Source organism: Notothenia coriiceps, unplaced genomic scaffold (assembly GCF_000735185.1).
Source record: "Notothenia coriiceps isolate Sejong01 unplaced genomic scaffold, NC01 NC01_scaffold00007583, whole genome shotgun sequence".
Taxonomy (NCBI): domain Eukaryota; kingdom Metazoa; phylum Chordata; class Actinopteri; order Perciformes; family Nototheniidae; genus Notothenia; species Notothenia coriiceps.
The window spans coordinates 223,375-243,664 of record NW_011340284.1 but is presented as its reverse complement, the minus strand read 5'-3'; the positions used below and the strand labels follow the sequence as shown (position 1 = coordinate 243,664).

Here is a 20,290-nt window from a genome sequence, read left to right as displayed (position 1 = left end):
AGACGGCGAGACGCGGCGGGGCTCGGCCTGGGCTCGTTCTGAGCACACACGCAGACTCACAGCCAGGCTGCAGGTGTGTGTGTGTGTGTGTGTGCTCGGGCTGGGTTCAGGCTGGGTTTCGCTGTGTCTCGCTGTCTCGCAGATCCCCAGCAGCAAGCCAGCTCACACTGTCCGCTCCAGCAGCGAGCCCGGCAACGTCCCGCCAACACGGCACTCAGACCCCACGCAGCATTCTCATCTGTTTGTCCTTACTGGTGTCATTTCCTGGTTGCTAACGCCATAATCACTGATGTTCCGCTGTAACAGTGGTGGACTCATCAGAACAGAGTGGGCGAGCTGACCAATCAGAGAACAGTGGGCTCACAGGGAGGGGGGGGGGGCAGGAGCTCCAACAAGCCGTTTAGGACAGAGAGTGAATACACATACTATACAGAGATGCTGTATGAGAAACCAATGTGAGTTTAGAACATTGAACAATGTAAATCTATTTTAGTAGACCTCAACAATGGAATTATGATCAGTAGAAATGGCCATGCCATGGGACCTTTAACTTAACACCCACCATATCAGTGGTTTCATGCTAAATGTATTCAGCTGACAAATTTACCTTGGTGGTTTACAACCCAGAATGCAGAACATAACTCTAACCTTGTTAAGATAATCCATCATCTTGATCATGCCACTGCTTTATTTTACGTTAAGATTTAAGACTTTATGATCATTGATGAGTTTAGCAACACTGCCTGCTGACACAGGTAGATTTTTTATGATTCTTTGTTTATTGTCTTCAAGGTTTATTCTGCTGATATCATAGCTAATAAATGCAATGATTTTTCTAGAAATGATTTTTAGACTTGAATGCTGTAGACTCCATTGAAACAAAGAAAGGTTTTCAAAATGAATACAGCTGTCTGCTGCAAGTTACAGAACTGAATATAAACCAGAATCTGTATAATAACTAAACATGTAAACTTCTAGTGGCTCGTAGTTTTGGTTTACATCATGCAAAACTACCAGCATGGTCAATCATCTTAAATAAAACACTTTCTTAACTAGAATATTGTCATGGAAATATCCACACTCATCAACTGTGGAAAATGTGCAGTCAGTTGTTAATCGATTCTCAGTTTTTCACAGTGATCTAATTTGAACTCCAGTCTCCTCAGCTGTAAGATACCTCTGCCATCGGTGGTGTACCCGGGTCCCAGAGGACACATCTTCTTGTACTGAGTGGTTCCGGGCAGGGGGCAGAGCTCACAGCTTGTGCCCCAGCCTCTGCCTCCGTCACAGCAACACTCGGACTTGGTCACCAAGTTCCTGTTGCTAGAAGTCATCTGACACAGGGTGGTCAAAACCTCAGTGAAGCAGAAGCCTTCTCGGTTATCTGGAAGGTGGAAGAGGCAGAAAAAGTAATGTGAGACAAACAGACAGAAGACTAATAAAGAGGTGGGCCAGAGGAAAGCAGACCAAACCACCCAGACACGACCTGGCCTCGGAGAACCAGACGATAACAGACACTGCTCTATCACTACTGTCTGTAATGAGGAAGATAGCAATAGAACCACAGCGCTCACAAAATCTCCCTGGTGGTTTTCTCACCATATTCGACACATCACGTCTATCCAGAAGTATATATTTGGATTAGGGAGGAAGGCTGTGAAAGGATTTCCTCTCCACTATCTTGACAGTAACAGACACATGTTTTTTAACAAGACAGTGTCATGGAATAGCTACATTTACTTGACATGAAACAATTACTTGTATGCCTAGTTAGCCAAGATTCAATAGCATATCATTTTTTATCCAAATATACAAGGACATACGTTAAAGTCTTTAAAATTTAAATATTATTTGAGTGTTGTCAATGTGAGAGCTATTTTTTTTCTTTAAACCCATACACATTCCAGTGGTTAGACTCCTGAACTGTCCATCCTAGAATTATATCCCATTTCTTCATCTTATTCACTCGGAGGTGTTTGAAATACAGAAACAACATGCCACTAAGAAGTGTTTTCTTTTCAGTTTTATGGATCTTTTATAAATAAACTTTGTGTTAGAGGACAGTAGGTTACGTATGTATAGGGGCAAAGTGAAAACAAACATACAGTATGAGCAGATGTATACATTTCTAATAATATACGTACCGATACATTCAGTCTGTGTGGGGTTAGCGACGTATCCTTGGTCACATCTGCAGCGGAAGCTTCCCACTGTGTTCTCACAACGGCCATTCTTACAGGTACCTGGTTTGGCTGTACACTCATTCAGATCTAGCAGAACAAACAAATCAGGGAGAAACAGGGTTAACAGCACTTAAAATTGAATACACAACTGGCTTTTTACATGCTTACAGTGTATCAACATCGTTTTTATTCTATGCACAGTCAAGCTAAGATTAAAGGCCAATTAAACATGAATTATGTTTAATTATTTCCTACAGGTGGGCAGTATGATATTCTTACCAATGCAACCATCTCCGCCGGGCTGCCGCATGTATCCAGGGGGACAGATGCACATGTATGTACCAATCAGGTTCTTGCAGGTCATGCCTCTGCTGGCACAGTCATCTATACCGTCCTCACACTCATTCTGATCTAGAGAGCAAAGAGTAAACTCAGAATAAGATAATGCAAAACAGTGATCTAAGTAACACAGACGGTCAAACAAACTTCGGCCCTCAGGAGTTTACTGTTACCGCCCAATCCAACATGGCTCTCTGAAGTGCTAACAGGCGTGCACTGGGAGGGTTGGTGGTCTGTTTGGAGCTTTAATGTAAACAGTGACGCTACAGACACTGACAAGTTCCTCCTGTCTTAGCTCTCCCCTCCAAATACAACCGTTGCTATGGTGCCCAGCCTATCTGAGAGAGCGGAGGTGTAAACAGTGACTTGGCCGGCTACAGTTTCCAGAGAGTTTAAGGTTGCCTGAGACAGAGAACTCTTGAGGGTCTCACAGAGATATTGTGTACTATAACTTTATAGACGGGGCCAGCATGTCTCTATGAGGTGCTTTTCTAACAACACTATTCAGTAAATGGAGTGCATGAGTGTATTACCTTTACACATCCTCTTGTCATCGCGCAGCACGTAGCCTGTGGGACATTTACACTCGTACGAGCCCACCACGTTAACGCAGCGGAAGGCACACAGCAGAGGATTCTGGGAGCACTCGTTGATGTCTGGTCAAGGGATAGAAGGCAACACCTTACAGTATAGAGACCACAACGACTGCATGATGGAAGTGCAGACATAATTGTACATACCTTCACAGGTCATCATTGACCCAGGCTCAAAGCCGTCATCACACGCACACTCAAAGCCACCAATGACATTAGTGCATGTGCCGTTTCCACATGGATTGCCGATGGCACACTCATTAGTGTCTGTATTCAAGAAAGTCACAAAAAACTCCATTAAGCGCGTAAGTATAAGAGTCATAGAACATCTACTTAGTACCTCAGTAAAGTATGATAGCAGTGAAACAGTGAACCTGCCTTCACACTTGACTTTAGTGATGTCCAGATTGTATCCCATGGGGCACTCGCAGCGGAAAGCGCCGTCTATGTTGATGCACTCGCCATTGATGCAGGGATCATTGAGGCATTCATCAATATCTACAATAACAAAAACATCAACACCAACTTAATTACATCCAGCACTATACCATAAATGTAGGACAATGTCAAAGACACACAAACCTTTTGGGTGGTCATCTTTCCCCCGTTCGTATCCCACATTGGGACAGAGAAGAGGATAACCCTCTGGAAGCATAAGAGTCATGATGAATAACATTAAACATTATTTTGTGCAAGGTCTTGTGTTTCCCTGCATATGTGGGTATATGTGATAAGAAGTGTACACACCCTCTCCATCGGTGGGGCAGATTTCGCAGGGGTCTCCCCAGCCTTGACCTGGCATCATAGTGCAGCAGCACTCCGCCTTGGAAGTGTTCTGAGGCTTTGGAGCCTGGCAGCGGCCATTTTCAAACCTGGTGTAGCAGTAGTTCACACGGATATCTGAGGGTTCAAAGACAGAGGACAAGAAGAGCGAAGAATTAGAGGGACTGAAAGATTACTGAGTCGTACAGTGCACAGTGTTATGCTTACCGGTCAAACTTTTAAATAACTGTGATTAATAAGAGCTACATTTAAAGTGTATGGGTTATTATGGTTACTTATTATTAGCAAAGATATCATTAATAATATTTTAACTGTATGTTGTTTGACACATTTTAACATTTTATATCCCACATTAAGTACAAGGTAATGATTACCAAATGATTTATAAAACAGCTTAAAAAAAACATTCGATATGCACCAGATATTAGTAACACTTACAAAAGTTGGTCTATAAACGTCCATAAACATTATCAGGATGGATATTAAACTTCAACATATGAATATAATATATTGCTAAATGGGAAATAATAATTTATTAAGTATCAACAACATTAGGATAATCAATACTTTTTCAATGGTTAATAGCTGGTTTCTCGTCATTTATGTAATTTTTTATAGATATTTATAAAGCAAATCATTTACAAACATCTTGAAGGTCTCTTAGAGGTTACCAAATAATTAGGTTATAATTACAAACACTCAATAAAACATCTTCAAATATTTACAAATGAATACACCATACATCATTTTACAATACATGTCATTTTTACAAGACAAGACAATAACAAAGTATTTTACTGTTGAACCACATTTTCAAATTTTTTGGGTGAATTATAGACAGTGAGGGCAGAGGTTGGCTATAATCCTGAATGATCTGTGTGGAGCCACACGAGAACGGTAACGCAAACGAACCAAATTCGATATCAAAAACGTCTTCCGTCCACATGCAATAGGCACCAGAAATGTGTCCATTCACATGAGACCGCTCGAAAGCGCTGGAGACGCTGTAGAGAACTGCAGCGGATTCCTCCTGAACGAGGAGGCACTTACTCATAATGAGAAGCATATGGTCGCGCTCTCCTGCTAGCACTGGCCTTCACTGAACTCAACACAAATAAGCTTTCTGACCACCATAGATCACACACACATGCACACACACCTGGCTAAGAGGCAAAGATCACATACATGAGCACCTGGTGCTGTGAGGAGAATGTCAAAGAGTGTCATGTTACTTTCCTCCATGAAACTGATTTGTCAGCCTTTCCGTGGAAGAGATTTATGGTGCTCTGTGCACGGCTGCCGAGCAAGTGTGTGTTGAGTGCACGCACATGTGCATCTGGATGTATGGACATGTCATTCAGACTTTGTAGTTTGTTCACTGGATGATACAGATGTCAAAAAATTGGGATCACTCGATAGATTCCCCTAAATTGTCAGTGCTATGCAATACATTTAAAAAATCGAATTTCATAAAAAATTACAAATAAATAATTTGAAAATTGAGCTCTGAAATAAATCACACTTAACAAGGTTTGACATTGGTGACACAAATCTAATGGTGGTGGGGTGGTGACAGATATTTGGAGGACATGATTTTGGAAATTTGCACAACCACTACAGCATTATAATTTAAAGCATAGTGGAGGCCTAGTGGTTAGACACATACTGTATACTTCACATCCTCGTGGATTCATCTTCTTATTATACTGTAGTCACATGCATTTCCAAACATTTGGTCTACCTATGTTGTAAATGTATTATCTTTTCGATTTACACACGGCATCTATTGCACGTCTGTCCGTCCTGGGAGAGGGATCCCTCCTCTGTTGCTCTCCCTGAGGTTTCTCCCATGTTCCCCTTTAAACTGTGGGTTTTCTCTGGAAGTTTTTCCTTGTACGATGTGAGGGTCTAAGGACAGAGGGTGTCGTATTGTCATACTGATATTCTGTACACACTGTGAAGTCCACTGAGAGAAATGTAACATTTGTGATATTGGGCTATATAAATAAACATTGATTGATTGATTGACTGTATACTGTTATGCAATATATCAAGCATGACTCCAGCCAGTGAGTAATGTTACTCTGTCTCGCCCTGTATTCTTTCACTATATGCTATCAATAAAGGCAAAGAAAGCAATAATATTGACTAAATGTATTTGGGCTTTTAATGTGTCACTAAAATGGAGCTTCGAGTTTTTTGCATAACATTTACAGTTCATCAGTTGTTGGCACTGATGTTCTTGTTAAAGGCTCTACTACAATATGTAGTAAAAGAAAAATATGCAAGTTAATGTGAGATCCAATGTTAAAGTAATTAATAGTCACGGGTTTAGTTTAACTGCAACGAGGGAGGTGAAAGATTCTCATTTTTCTTTTGACTTATGACCAAGCAATAATTGGCCATCAATTTAATTCCAAGTGTATCTGTCTCCCATCATGTTTTTTAATATAAAATAATTTGTTGATGTCATCTGGATTTTTGTTCATTTTGTTCATGTCAATCATCAGTTTTAATAAAATAGCAAAGGTTTTCTCAGTGGGACAGGGTTTGTCTCTTTTACTGCCCATGTAGCTCACTCTCCACCCAGCCCCTCCTGTTTATCCCCCACCCTCAGTCCAGCACGTCTGACACTGGAGAGAAAACTGAAATTCAAACTGTAACTGATGATGTCATCACTTCAGTGTTTGGAGGGGGAACTCCCTAACAGAGGATGCAGCACGCCCACACACACACACACACACACACACACACACACACACACACACACACACACACACACACACACACACACACACACACACACACACACAATTGATCTGTTCAGAGCCACCCTTGGCCGGGGTGAGGCAGCAGCAGCAGAACCAGCTGGAACACAGTGTGCTATCATGAAAAAGCAGGAGCAGTCTAAAAACCTCTGACTGCTGCTTTGTCTCCACTAGCACTTAGAGACAGACTAAACAGATACACTAGTATTTACACTTTGAACTTGATGCATAAGATAGTTTCATAGCCTCTTTTCCCCCTCTTTCTCACACACACACTCAAAATTACCTAAACATCTGCGTCCGGAGGCAGAGACCTGGAAGCCGTCGGGACACAAGCAGGTGAAGCTTCCTTCATTGTTGGCGCAGGTTCCAAATGTACAGATCTCAGGCGACATGGAACACTCATCAATATCTGGTACAGAAAGAAGGACGCAATCAAACACCTCATGAACATTTAAAATGTATTTAAGAGCCTCACCCTGCAGCGCTTTATTAAATACAGTATGTTGTAGGTTAACTTTACCATCATACTGCGAGCATAAAGTTATACGAGAGGGTCATATTCTAACCAAATGTGATGAAACAGAATGTAATCTCACTAATGGATAGTTGGACAAAGTCGTATTAGAGCTTTTATGTTAGATGTTCGCTCATCTTAATAACTAGCTGCTGCTGTTACTGATGCTGACAATTTAGTGCTGCTCCTCCCTGCTTCCAGGAACATGGCACAAAGCAGGAATGTGTTGAATATCTCTTCATCAGCCCCACTGTATAAACAATCAAAGTGTTCTGGCTTGAGCCCACTCCCATGTGTGAAAGGAGAAGATGGGTGTTTTCTAGCAGCGAGGCAAATGAAGAGAAGAAGAGTATTGTATTCTTGTTCACCTCAGCAGAGTTTGTGCATGTAAGCTGGTGTTATTGAATAGCCTGAGGTGAGATTCAACCACAAATGTAGATATTTTATTACATGAAAAATGTATGTTGGATTTTTTATGTCCAAGCTTATATTTGTTGATCGTGATGCAGAAAGGACTTCAGGCTGCTGTACCTTCACAGGTCTCCTCATGGAGATAGTAGCCCAATGGGCAGATACACCTGTAAGAGCCATCCAGATTCACACAAGTTCCAGCACCGCATGTGCCTGGATTCACTGCACATTCATTGATATCTGAGAGAAAAAGGAATACACAAGGGTTACACTGTAAAGTATACTTATTTCATTTAGATTAAGAATGAAAAATGGTGGCTCCTTACCTGTACAGAGTCTGCCGTCTTGAGTGAGCTCATAGCCGTCGTTGCACACACAGAGGAACGAGCCCAAGGAGTTCAGACACTGCCCGTTTCTACACATGCCCCTCTGCGTGGAACACTCATCCACATCTGATCAACACACAAACATAACAATTAGTCATTTGCTTTATCCTCTTTTCCTAACTCACTTCAACATTTGCCGCACGTACCTATGCAGTCCCCGTTGTGTGAGTTCTGGAAGCCGGGGTAGCACAGGCAGTTGTAGGAGCCCACCGTGTTCTTGCAGGTCCCGTTGCCACAGGGCTGCCTCTCACATTCGTCCACGTCTGAAACCAGAGGACGTCGTCACAGTTTGACCTGGAACAGCACTCACATTAAATGTCCAACACAAGGGAGATCATAGCTTACCAACACACATGGACTGGTCTTGTGTTGTTTTGAAGCCGTTGGGGCAGTGGCAGCGGTAACTCCCCAGCATGTCAATGCAACTACCAGGATTGCATATACCAGGGTTCTCATTGCATTCATTACGGTCTGAAAAAAGAAGAAAAACAAGTGTCACACAATGTGAAATTCAAAGCCAAACCACAACCATCACAGCCAAGTGTTCATCTTTAGAGTCCTTATAAAGTATCAAGATTTATAAGTCAAATTACTAAAGGGGAGACACAACAGGTGAATTTGTCTAGGTTGGATGTTTTCTAACTTTTCACACTGTTATAACTTAAAAGGCAGTTTACATAATGTGTTGAAAGACATGGAATAATTCACTGAAAGTTTTTTCATTTAAGAGTCTGGCTACAGACAGATAACATTTGATGAGATCCAAACAAACCCTAGCATCATACTGTATACATTACTTCAATCCTGTGAGTAATTTGTTATGATAACATTACAGAGATAAGGTTTTTAGATAAATATACTGTAGGTCATGAAACTTAACTCTGTTGCATTATCCAAGAGCAACATCATAATTATTAATGGTTTTAAACAGTCATTAACTCATTTTTAATACCAATACCATTTCAAAGTATGCCTTGCAGCATGCTTAATTATTTATTTGTTAATTGTGTTATTTCCTTTTTTTCAAACGACTGTATTATAAATCACTGCCTTTAATAGATTGTGGTCATCATTGTTTCCAGCCACAGCTTCAGTTTGCCCTCACTGGGGTCCAACCGGGGTTTGTTGTTCGGACTTCAGGAAGAAAAACAGGATGCGGATTTAACATTTGCTTATCGGGGAGGATACTCTCCAGTCTGAGAGTGACATGTTTCAGATATACAGCAGCACATGTTCAACAGCTCAACACATGCTTCACATTCTCACTTCCCTAATAACAAGCCCACCATGAAGAGTTCCTCCTCAGCCCGACTGTCACTGCCTCTGGTGCTTTATCTTTGGCTGGCAATAATGTGCAGCTTAAAGACTTTCGTGTGACTGACTTTGATACAATAGCTTGAAAAGGCAAAAGAGAGTGTAAGGCCACAGGAGGATCCAGAGAAGTCAGACTCATCCTCATGGAAGACTTTTCTAATCTTTTCTCTAATCCTGCTCCATGTTTCCACCTATTCTGTTTAATCTCTACTGAGGTCTTCAGGAGTTTGGCTGCGGGTTGCGTGAACAGTGACAACAATGCATTTCACCAGTAATTTACTGTATAATCTGATGACATCTTTCACCTTTATTTGGTTGATCACCACCACAGCCTTACCTTGACATTGCCCTGTGGGGGTGAAGCGATATCCGGGTTTACACTCGCAGCGGAAACTTCCGGGGAGGTTCAGGCAGGCCGCGTTCTGCTGGCACACCGGCCCGTTCTGACACTCATCGATATCTAACCACAACAGCAGGAGAGAGCAGATTCATGTTACTATATACATACATTTACTCAAGATGCTCAAAAATTCAAGAATTTGTATTTTACTGGAGTACAGTATTACAGTATTTAAAATCTTACTTTTTAATTCCACCACATGTATCTGACAGCTAGCTGACTAGATACCAATCAGATGCAATTTTTTTTCCCCCTTCCTGTCAACTGAAAACCATGTATCTCCAGATGATTTTGTCAGAATTCTCATGTTTTGTCACGTTTGTAGTTTTGTATGTCTGGTTATGGGTGTTTTCCTCCTTGTATATTGTCTGGTCCTTCTTCCTGTGTTTTTCCTCCCTGTCGTTAGTTTCCCTGGAGTGTCTGAATGTGTTCACCTGTCGCCCTTGTGTTTCTCCTCCCCTGCCCGGCTGTTTCTCGTCTTGTGATTACCCCTCTCTGTATTTAGTCTTGTCTCTTCCTGTGTTCAGTGTTGGTTCATTATTTGTCATTCCTGTTCCCCTTCATGTGGGTCACTGTAACCTTTGTTTGGACGCTACCTCGTACCTGTACCTGGATTCTTGTTTTGTTCGGCTTTTGGGAAATAAAGCTCGCCTTTTTGCTTCCTTTTGAAACCTGCTTCCTCCTCAATTCTGCATTTGGGTCCTATTTTTCCACACACCCTAACAGATTTTGAATGTTTGTGATGAACAGGAGGATGAAGTGTTTCTTTATGTGCTGAGAAAATCCTTTATTCTTAATTATTCACTTTATAAGCTAGATAAACAATTTTAAATGCCTCTTGGATCCGCTGGGAAATGCATCAGCACAAAGCTAAAAGCAGGGCTGTTTTCCTGGTGAAGAGTGTTTTTTTTTTAAAATATATTGTTTTCACAGGACAGCAGCGCTACAAACATTTAATGATCTTAGATGTTGCATTGCTGTAGATTAAACTACATAAAAGCATACAAAGAAGGTAAAATGAGCACAACCTTAGTAATCAACCACAATAAAAAGCAATCTACACATTAATGCAGCATATATAAAAGCAAAACAATGACAAGATACAGTTCACTGCATACGGCTTTATATAAGTACTTACTTACTATACTGTATGTAGATTATGCTGATAATACTTTCATATTTTACTAAACAATGCAAAGTTCCATTGTGGTAATAGTAAATTGTCTAAGGTTAAGGATCTGAGAACTTTGTCATCACTGTAATTATAAAGACACTGTATTTTATTAAAAACCTTAGAAGAATTCACTAGATTTTACATTTGTCATCACTTTCAGTCAAACCTAAATGTAAAGAAGGCCTTACCTTCACAAATCAACAGCTTGTCGTTGTAGATGAAGCCGATGGGGCACTCACACCTGAAGCTGCCGATCATGTTGATGCACACGCCGTTCTCACACACTCCTGGGATCTCCCTGCATTCATCAATATCTAGCAAATGAGGGAGAAACAAGGGATGAGGGGAGAACAAAACCAACCTTCCTTTTCATCACAAAAACCTTTGATGGGCAGATCTTACCAATGACCCGTCCAGTGGTGATGTCGATGTAATATCCTGGTCTCTCACTGCCGCACAGGATCGCAAACGCGTCTGATTGGGCAAAAGACATTAGGTTATTAACGCTCACTTCAAGTATCTTATCAGGGCTCCTACAGCCACATTTTCTAAATTATTTTTATACTATTCAGAATAAAATTCAAGACTTTTTGATCCAATGAAAAAGTAAGATGATCTATTGAAAACAAAAATAATGTGTTTCACTTTCCAGACCTTTGTAACATTAAGGGGGAGAGGCATTCGGTAAATCTTTTTTATTTTTTTATTTTTTGTGGCATTAATCAAATACATTTAATATTAAGCCAAAACATTTAATATTAAGCCAAAACGTCCTTTATTATTTGTATTATTATTATTTCTTTACATAACTTGTATTTGTATTTGTTGAGCACTTCCGGCAATTGTCACATGGGTGTGGTTTGTGTGTTGTTTAGGTCACCTGTTGCAGGCTGGGGTTGGTGAGGGTGCGCTGATACTTTTTCCTAAGTTATTGTTGTTTTTATTTTGTTTATTAAACATCGTCAACATTTCGACTTAAGTATGGGCTTTCTTCTAAAAAACGTGTCATAGCCTAAAGCCAAGTTTAGCCTCTTGGCGACTCAATTTAATTGGATTGGAGTCAAGTAATTAAGGCCTTATTTTAAAACAATAAATTAAATACGTTTTAAGTTTTAGCACGGGAACCCTGCTTAAACTTTCTGCACATACGTATTTGAGACCTCACCGGTACTGGGCACGGGACACTGTTCACAGGGTTTATTCCATGCGCGGCCAATGTTGTAGGAGCAGCAGCACATCTTTTTAGTCATGTTATAGGTCAGCTCTCCATCACAAGTTTCGTTGTAGGAGTAAAAGTTCCTGTAGCAGTAGCTCTTCCTCATGTCTGTGTGTCAATAAGAAAGAAAAAGTCACTGCATGATTGCATGTCCCCACCATTTTGCTGATTGATAACGTCATGATAGTGCATGTGCAGACCTACCCATGCAGTTGTTCCCTCCATTGACCTGCATGTAGTCCACAGGGCAGATACAGGTGTAGTTCCCGATGGTGTTGTAGCACAGGCCTGGGCCGCAGATGCCTGGTTGTTCACACTCATCAACATCTGCACACAGAGAAAAAGAGAAAGAAGCAGAAATGAGTTAATTGTTTTGAGGAAAACATAGTCTGAAGAAAATGTGTTTAGTTGAGGTGCCTATGTTACTTATTAAAAACGTATGACTCCTTTGTAATTGTTGATTTGTTTAACCGTCACTTACTCTGCTTTTACTGCTGCCCATGTCTATGTTCTTCTTAACGTGTGTCTGTGATTCCCTTATAGCGTAATGGATTTACCTTACGTCATATTTATTGTTTTGAACTTGTTCCTTGATTTTAGGCTGCCAACGTCACACCTGGCTCAGGCCGACAGATGTAAACTAGCCTCCTGCCTAAATGTGGCATATATACAATCATGTTAAATGCATAAATAAAATAAATACGCTTGATAGATGACATGTAATCTAAATAAAGGTGGAAAGGTGCAAAAAGGAGTATTCCAAGATACTGATTTAATACATAGATGATCTACTTATCTGCAAAAATATTCTGATCATATGTTTTGTGTTTTTATTGTCTGTACAAAAACCCAATATAATCATCATCTTTTGTGAAAATACTGTACATCCAACATCGCAGCCACTACAGCTAAAAACAAAATACTAAATATACTTTCTCTATCCTAAATGTGTTCTCCGATAAAATTTCTGCCAGACAGAAAACACATTTCTTGGTCCTCCCTGGCCAGCTAGCAGCTGAGGACATGTGGATGTGCAGTCTGGGATTTTATAGCGCAGACGCCCGCTTTTGTTCTCATGGCCAACAAACACACGCTAATTAAAATGCCGCCAGCCACATGTCATTGTCTAACCCTTAGCCCCCTCCTCTCCTCTCTTTGTTCCTGTTTCCCTTTTCTAAACACCCTTCCCATTTATCTTTTTTCTCCCCCTATCTTCTATTGCTTCATCTCTCCCTCCCTCCGTCATCTCTGGCCTGACTTCGGGGGACTCAGTGTTCTCCCCTGAGGAGAAGGCTGACCACATCAGAGCCTCGCTCCTCTGGACATAGTTAGGCGTTCAGCTGCCTCACTGAGCTTTGCCGGGTTAGCAGCAGACGGGGAACTAGAGCAGAGACATATTGAGCCAAAATGAGCTGCTGTGTCGTATGCAGGACAAGAGGGTCCAACGCTTCCTCGTCTTTCTGCTCTCAGTGCTTTTTCCTCCCTCTCCATGTGTCCTCGCTGAACGAAGGCCTTGACGGCTGAACTCAATTTCCTTCCAAATGAAACCTCCCAAGGCAAGAGCTAGAGAGGAATGGGTCACCTGTGTGTTCATGTATTGGTGGGGTTGCAGTGAAAAACACATTAGTGTGTCATACCTTCACAGACTCTGGTGTCAGCGTTGAGACTGTATCCTCTCTGACACTCGCACTGGAAGCTGCCAAAGGTGTTGATGCACTGTCCTCCCTGGCACAAGCCTGGCAGCTCCTGGCACTCATTGATGTCTGCCAGAGGAGAAAAAGGTAAAAGTCAGTGGGCATTGTGGATGGGAGGATGTGTGTTATCAGTGTGAGTGTCTGTAGGTGTGCACAATGTCTCCTTTCTTATCTCCTTTAACATAGGAGAAAATGCACAACTCCTCACAACAGTAGCATTTAAGATGACTAGAAAACGTCCTTCTTGGGAGGCTTGATTCTGTTTCTGCTACTTGAATTGTGGAGCATTACGTTTTCAGTGTGCTCATTTTCTATTTGTGAAATCAAGTTGCTTAAACATCCAAGTTTAGAGGGTTAGGGTAAGTTGGCATGTGGAGTCAGATTCTCTTTTCACTGATGTTTTCCTTCTTTCTAATTTAACACAAATCCTGGACCTCATTACGTTTCTAAGGAAAAGTGATGAAGAAAAGACATGGGAAGTCATTCCTTTGACTAATCAACTGCAGCCATGATAGCATGTGTGCTGTCTGACCTTCCAAGATGACAGTGATGGGGTTTGGTCTGAAGCCTTCTCCTCCAGGACACAGCGTCTTGTACTCAGCTGTAACACAGCAACACAACACATTAACAAGCAACAATAACACAACAGACAACCCACAGTCAAGGTGGTTTCATTTCAGGACTTGACAGTAACGTTTTGCTGATGGTGAGTTGTTGAGTTAAGTCTCTCTCTGTTGTGCTTTTTCTGATCAACGATCTCAGATCACAGTGGACCTGACATGACTGCAGCTTCTTAGAATTACAAAGCACAAAGACAAAGTTGTGTTCTTGTCATAGAAGCAAGCATTTCCTCAAGCTGCAAGGGATGAGTCATTCCTTGTAATGTTTTAAAACATCTGTTGGTAATTTCTAGTAAGTTGTATAAAGCTGTCTCATCTTTACCAGTAACAACAATTACAGCAAACACACACTCTTTGCATGTTAGGAGCAGGCAGCATGTAGCCAAATGTTCGCAGCTAACTCGAACCATGGTACAAAACAACTTGTAGAAGGAGTTGACAGGATTGTTAAATCCAGTAAACCCTTAAATGACTTTTCCCGATACTGACATTTAAAATCCATTTAGCGTTTACATCCCTTCTCACTTAGGGAGGTCTACTCTCAACTCTACATATCAATTGATGGAGGACAAAGTTGGGAGAATAAACATTTAAAGACAAATTAGCAACATAGAGTAAAACATGTTGGTCTCAAGGGAAAAAAAACACAATCGAACAACAACAATTTGGTCATTCAATAGAACCATTACATTTGTTTAAATATAAGTCAGTGTATTAAGAGTTCTGTGGTTGAGTTGGATTGGTTGAAATATAACCACGTCTATATTGCACAAGTTATCAAACAATAAAAGAGATATTCCAAAGATACTGTAGTTTTGAGAGTCATTAACGAATACATGCCGTAAGAGAGACCTTTTTTTAAGTTATCAATGTAGTCTGAAATTACAATAAACCTTATATTAGGGTGTTTAGGCTCATTTGTAAACTTTCAAATAAGATAATCATGTTCCCACAGGGAGGGAGGGATCAGTATATATATATTTGCAGTGGCACCTCTGTATATCTTGGCTTGAACTGAAACATAAAAATGAACATACATAAAGCAGGCAAAGTCTAAATAATGATGGGATGACTCACTTGAGTTGAGAGCGGGGCAGGATTCACACGGGTTCCCCCAGCCCTGACCCAGAGAGCAGCAGCAGGACGCTTTGGAAACACCAACTCCAATCTCATTGGAGCAGTCCAAGCTCTCTGAAGCATCTCCACGGGAACGCACATCCAGGTAGCAGCTTCCAGAACGAGTGTCTGTGACACACACACACACACACACAACCACACACACACACCCACACACACACACACACACACACACACACACACACACACACACACACACACACACACACACACACACAAACACAAAGGAATAGACATTGTGTATTGCCCTGCTTTAGAATTAGTTGAATGATACGTTGAAATCCAACACCAACAATGTGTGTAGAGAGAACTTGTTGAGTCTCACCTACACAGCCCACCCGGGTGGGGTTGAGCTCAAAGTCTGCAGGACAGTTACAGTGGTAACTTCCAGGGATGTTGACACAGACTCCATTAATGCAGATGGTCGGGTCTGCACATTCATTGATGTCTGAGATAGAAAGACAAAGAAACAGTTTCAACAATTATATCTGAGAGCCTTCAATCGCTGTCAGTAACACGAAGAGGAGCAGGAGTCTGTATACCATGGGAGATGAGAGCTGTTCACTTGTGTTGCACCACTTATTTTACAACCATTCAAATCTCCATAGCTTGTTGGGGCATAAACTGAGCTTCATTGTGCAGGCGGTGGGAGTGGTGTCTTACCTGTGCAGTTGCCTCCACTCCTGTCCAGTTCATAACCAAGACCACAATCACATCTGAACAGTCCTGGAATATTCTGGCAGCGTCCATTGACACAGATGTCAGCAAAGGTACATTCATCTATGTCTGTAAAAAAAAACAGAGAAAGAAAAAGTGATAGAGAGAGAGAGAGAGAGAGAGAGAGAGAGAGAGAGAGAGAGAGAGAGAGAGAGAGATAGACCCAGCTGTGAGGGATTAGAGGATCATGGGATCATGGTGGAAAATTGGCAGCCAGCAATAGGAAGTGAAGGCTGCTCACCTCTGCTAAAGAATGACAAATCTGGGGCAAGAAAAATGCCCGGACATATCCAGACAGACGCACACATACACTATCAGAGCAGCAGCCAAGGTTATGCAATTCTGCTCTTCCACATCATTAGACTCTGCATAAGTCATTACTGTCCGGACCTGCCTGAGTTGAGGCAGGGAGGACAGAACAGGTTATTTCAGGATGTTTGACACATCAGCACAAGGAGGTCAGTCTGCTCGTTCAATTGAATCCAGCAATGTCTTATCAGTGGAAGCATGACTCACACTCGCTACTTGGCATGAAAGACTCTACAGAAGCTCAGCTCAGGATTTTGGAAAAGATCCCTCCTCAGCTATTTTGGTGAACATGTAATCACCTCGATATTTTTATTCTATTCAGTTATAATATCCCTGAAAAGATGTACCTAAATAGGCAAACCTGGATCTAATGTAAGCAAATTATCAAGGTCATGAACCAAGAGAAATGCCTGAAAAGTGCCTGGAGCTTTGTCTCAAACAAAAACTTGGAGAAAAAAAATGGGTTTACAGACCAGTCTACACAACACATATCATTTCAACTGAGAAAATGACAGGCATTTTCATACAATTCAGACTATATGACCTGGTTCCACTCCATTATGAGTGATGGTAATAATGTAAGTCTTTACAAAGTCTATACTTTCTTAAATTATAGTAAATGTTTGATGTTACCTTGGTTGGTTATTGGCTAATGGTTACACAAGCCAAAACATCATTATGACATCATAAAGTGTCAAAAAATCTGAACATCTCATTTTCAGACAGGTTTTTATATAAATGGATCAGGACAAAAAGTGAGAGAATCTTTTTTCCTGAAACTTTCAGAATCTCTTTGATTGAACCAGACCAGATTAAATCATAATTTAGGATGTAAGCACCAATTGCGATGTCTGGAACTCAGATAGTCTAGCAGTGTCATTTTGTCTTACCCTCGCAGGACTTCTGGTCAGGAGTGGGTATGAAGCCCATGTCACATTCACAGCGATATCCTCCGGGGAGGTTCAGACAGTGGCCGCTCTCACACAGGTTGCCGTTCTCTGCACACTCATCACTGTCTGTAGTGGTGATCAAACACACAGGCCGTAAACACACAATGCACATCTTTTAAAAAACAAAAAATGTGGTTTTGAGTGTGACCTGAGCAGTAGAATCCATCTCCAGAGAATCCCTCCTTGCATGCACAGCGATATGAGCCCATGGTGTTGAGACATTCAGCGTTGTTGTTGCACATGTGTGTCCCGTTGGAGCACTCGTCCAGGTCTGAAACACAACAACGTCCCATCACATGATCAACATAGATACAACTCAAATTGTTGAGGAAAGGATAAGCATTGGGATATTTTCTTACTGTTTACAAAACCCATTCAATGACCAAAAACAAATGCATCTATAAAACATTATTACTTCTCAACCATTGTGTGGCACTCATAAATTAATTGCTAATTAATTGCCACTGACGACATACATCTTAGAAAATAGCTCAGAAATAAAGATTTTTGTCGGCTTGATATTTCATAAAACAGCTGGGCACTGTAGTTTTTAACAAACCCTGACAGGGGTAAATAGCGCATTTGTAGGGGGAACAACAAATACACATTTATATTCAAATGTAGCACACTTCATAATTAGACTTTGACAACTTGTGAATATGATCACTTCATTGATGGTTTTGGTTATGTCAGACCAATTTTAAGCAAATCTGAAACAATCTTTTTCCCCCTTTTGTTTGTTTGTTGAATGAATGTATTTACAAACAAGTTTTTCCTCACCTTGATATACTAAAGATTATAAAGAAGACGTGCATCTTGGAAACTGTGGAATTTTCTACACAATAGTTCAAAAGGGTTGTTGAGTTGTCATCTATTATGCATCATGAGGGAAACCACTACATATAAAAAAACGATTTCAATGTACCCATTGAGTGTCGGCCATACCTGTACATTTGACGCCATCACCAATCCATCCTGGAGCACAGTGGCATTTGAAGCCGCCAGCTGTGTTGGTGCAGGTAGCTTGTCTGTCACAGTTATGGGCTCCGATCTCACACTCATTGACGTCTGAGGGGAAACAAAGGAGAAGTCATGTAAAGAGAAATTCTTGTAGACACTGCTCTGATGGTCTGATGATTTGGGTCTGCATTCTCATTCCAGTGGGGTTCTTGGCATTGTGTAGCGAGTTGCTTGGTTTGAATCACATAGAGACAGCAGCAGGAGACGACAGGACTAAGGCTTTCCGGGTCACTGTCTTCATCCATGTATTTCAGAGCAGAAGGCACTGGGCACATTCTCATGATCTCTGATACTAATAGCCTTCCTGCAGAGGTTTAATGAGCACACCCAGTCCCTGGATTTTCATTGTGCAAGTGTGTCCAGAGAGAAAGACCAGGAGGGAGAACAATATACCAACGCCAAGGTCTTGTTCTGTCAAAACTATCATTTCTGAGGTTTTTGTAGGCAACATTTTCCATTTTTGCACACAGACACCACACCTCTCACATGAGGCTTTTTCAACAGCCCTCTTTAAATGCTCATGTTTGCTTTGCTCACCATCCCAAGTTTGGACATATAATCTTACCCAAATATAATTTCTATAAAAATGCGATGAAGTAATGTGCCAACTTTACAAGATAAAGTCATTATAATGACATCAAAACTCTGCCAATGGAGGAAATATCGGGGTACTTAGTCGATAATGTGTTTATAAAAATACCTCCCCAAATTTGATAACCCATTGTATGTGGATTTGGATTCTAATAAATGAACAACAAATAATGAGAACAATTAAATTGGCTACTATTAAATTATGTCCTGCCAAAAAAGCTGTTGACATCCTGTAGAGTATAAGCAATAAGCATCTCCATGAAGCAGCTGGCACTGATAAGATGCTGAGAATGAGGCTCATGTTCCTCAGGCAGTTCTGACTCGATTGGCTACATGGCCCAATGGAAAAAGCCTGTATGTTGCTACAACAATGAGAACTGCTCATAAGAGCCAAAACAACCCTGAGAAACACCGACACAAACAATACCTGGCCCTGAGCCTGACTGAGTGTTACAGCTTTGATACTGTATGGTGATGTACAAAAATGTAAAAACAAATCTTTTCAAACAAATCTTTTTAGTGTCTGTACAAGGTGAACCTGTTTGAGGGGTTATGCATTCTCAATTTTCCCCACTTGCTATAATGCCTGCTATTAGTGAAGTCGCTCATGTCTGAAGTTGTACATTATGACCAGTAATGCATTTAAGATACGCTTTATGGAGTAGGCAGAGCTAGCAGGTATCATATCGAGTGTCACAGAGAAACTGACGTGATATAATAAAAAATATGACGTTTTTTATAGTTTTCCATGTATCAACTAAAAAACTCACATACTGTGAAAGAGTGGGTCTGCTTATCACTACTGTGTGTGTATGCATGTGTTTGTGTGTTCCTGTACATCAAGGGAATCTATGCTATGAACTCGATCAAGATGTGAGGATGTCTGTCTTTGTGAGGGTAGTAATTCAAAACACTGTCAATTAGAGATTAATGCTGCTGGTTTACAGTCTTTCTGAGGAGAGGGTACGGTATATTTACTCTACAGATGATGACAGGCCTTAATGTAAGGGTTTGGAGCAAACAAATCTACCTGAATTACAGATGGAATTAAACACCATTTCCTTCAAGCCTTTGATGACAGAGAGAGCACCAAACACACACACACACGTTCTCTTGTGGAAATGTAAAATGCACAGAGGTTGTTGCATGCGAGAAGCATGTCAGCTGT

The 20,290-nt window shown here is 41.0% G+C and overlaps 1 protein-coding gene across 2 annotated transcripts in view; it reads right to left on the bottom strand.

Moving 5' to 3' along the window:
• Nucleotides 1-566: 566 nt before the first annotated feature.
• Nucleotides 567-20,290, bottom strand: part of fbn1 (fibrillin 1) — a 50,251-nt gene continuing 30,527 nt past the window's right edge. For both annotated transcript variants that reach the window (XM_010769636.1, XM_010769637.1), the window contains 26 exons: nucleotides 18,457-18,579; nucleotides 17,660-17,782; nucleotides 17,452-17,577; nucleotides 16,199-16,321; nucleotides 15,861-15,983; nucleotides 15,476-15,643; nucleotides 14,311-14,379; nucleotides 13,722-13,847; nucleotides 12,289-12,411; nucleotides 12,034-12,192; nucleotides 11,271-11,342; nucleotides 11,057-11,182; nucleotides 9,632-9,754; nucleotides 8,326-8,451; nucleotides 8,127-8,243; nucleotides 7,921-8,046; nucleotides 7,715-7,834; nucleotides 6,953-7,078; nucleotides 3,863-4,015; nucleotides 3,698-3,760; nucleotides 3,494-3,613; nucleotides 3,263-3,382; nucleotides 3,056-3,178; nucleotides 2,463-2,594; nucleotides 2,145-2,270; nucleotides 567-1,384 (listed from right to left, as the gene is read on the bottom strand). In XM_010769636.1, coding sequence (XP_010767938.1) covers nucleotides 1,113-1,384; nucleotides 2,145-2,270; nucleotides 2,463-2,594; nucleotides 3,056-3,178; nucleotides 3,263-3,382; nucleotides 3,494-3,613; nucleotides 3,698-3,760; nucleotides 3,863-4,015; nucleotides 6,953-7,078; nucleotides 7,715-7,834; nucleotides 7,921-8,046; nucleotides 8,127-8,243; nucleotides 8,326-8,451; nucleotides 9,632-9,754; nucleotides 11,057-11,182; nucleotides 11,271-11,342; nucleotides 12,034-12,192; nucleotides 12,289-12,411; nucleotides 13,722-13,847; nucleotides 14,311-14,379; nucleotides 15,476-15,643; nucleotides 15,861-15,983; nucleotides 16,199-16,321; nucleotides 17,452-17,577; nucleotides 17,660-17,782; nucleotides 18,457-18,579 — 3,308 coding nt within the window. In that variant the 3' untranslated portion in view covers nucleotides 567-1,112. The remainder of the gene's footprint in view (nucleotides 1,385-2,144; nucleotides 2,271-2,462; nucleotides 2,595-3,055; nucleotides 3,179-3,262; nucleotides 3,383-3,493; nucleotides 3,614-3,697; nucleotides 3,761-3,862; nucleotides 4,016-6,952; nucleotides 7,079-7,714; nucleotides 7,835-7,920; nucleotides 8,047-8,126; nucleotides 8,244-8,325; nucleotides 8,452-9,631; nucleotides 9,755-11,056; nucleotides 11,183-11,270; nucleotides 11,343-12,033; nucleotides 12,193-12,288; nucleotides 12,412-13,721; nucleotides 13,848-14,310; nucleotides 14,380-15,475; nucleotides 15,644-15,860; nucleotides 15,984-16,198; nucleotides 16,322-17,451; nucleotides 17,578-17,659; nucleotides 17,783-18,456; nucleotides 18,580-20,290) is intronic.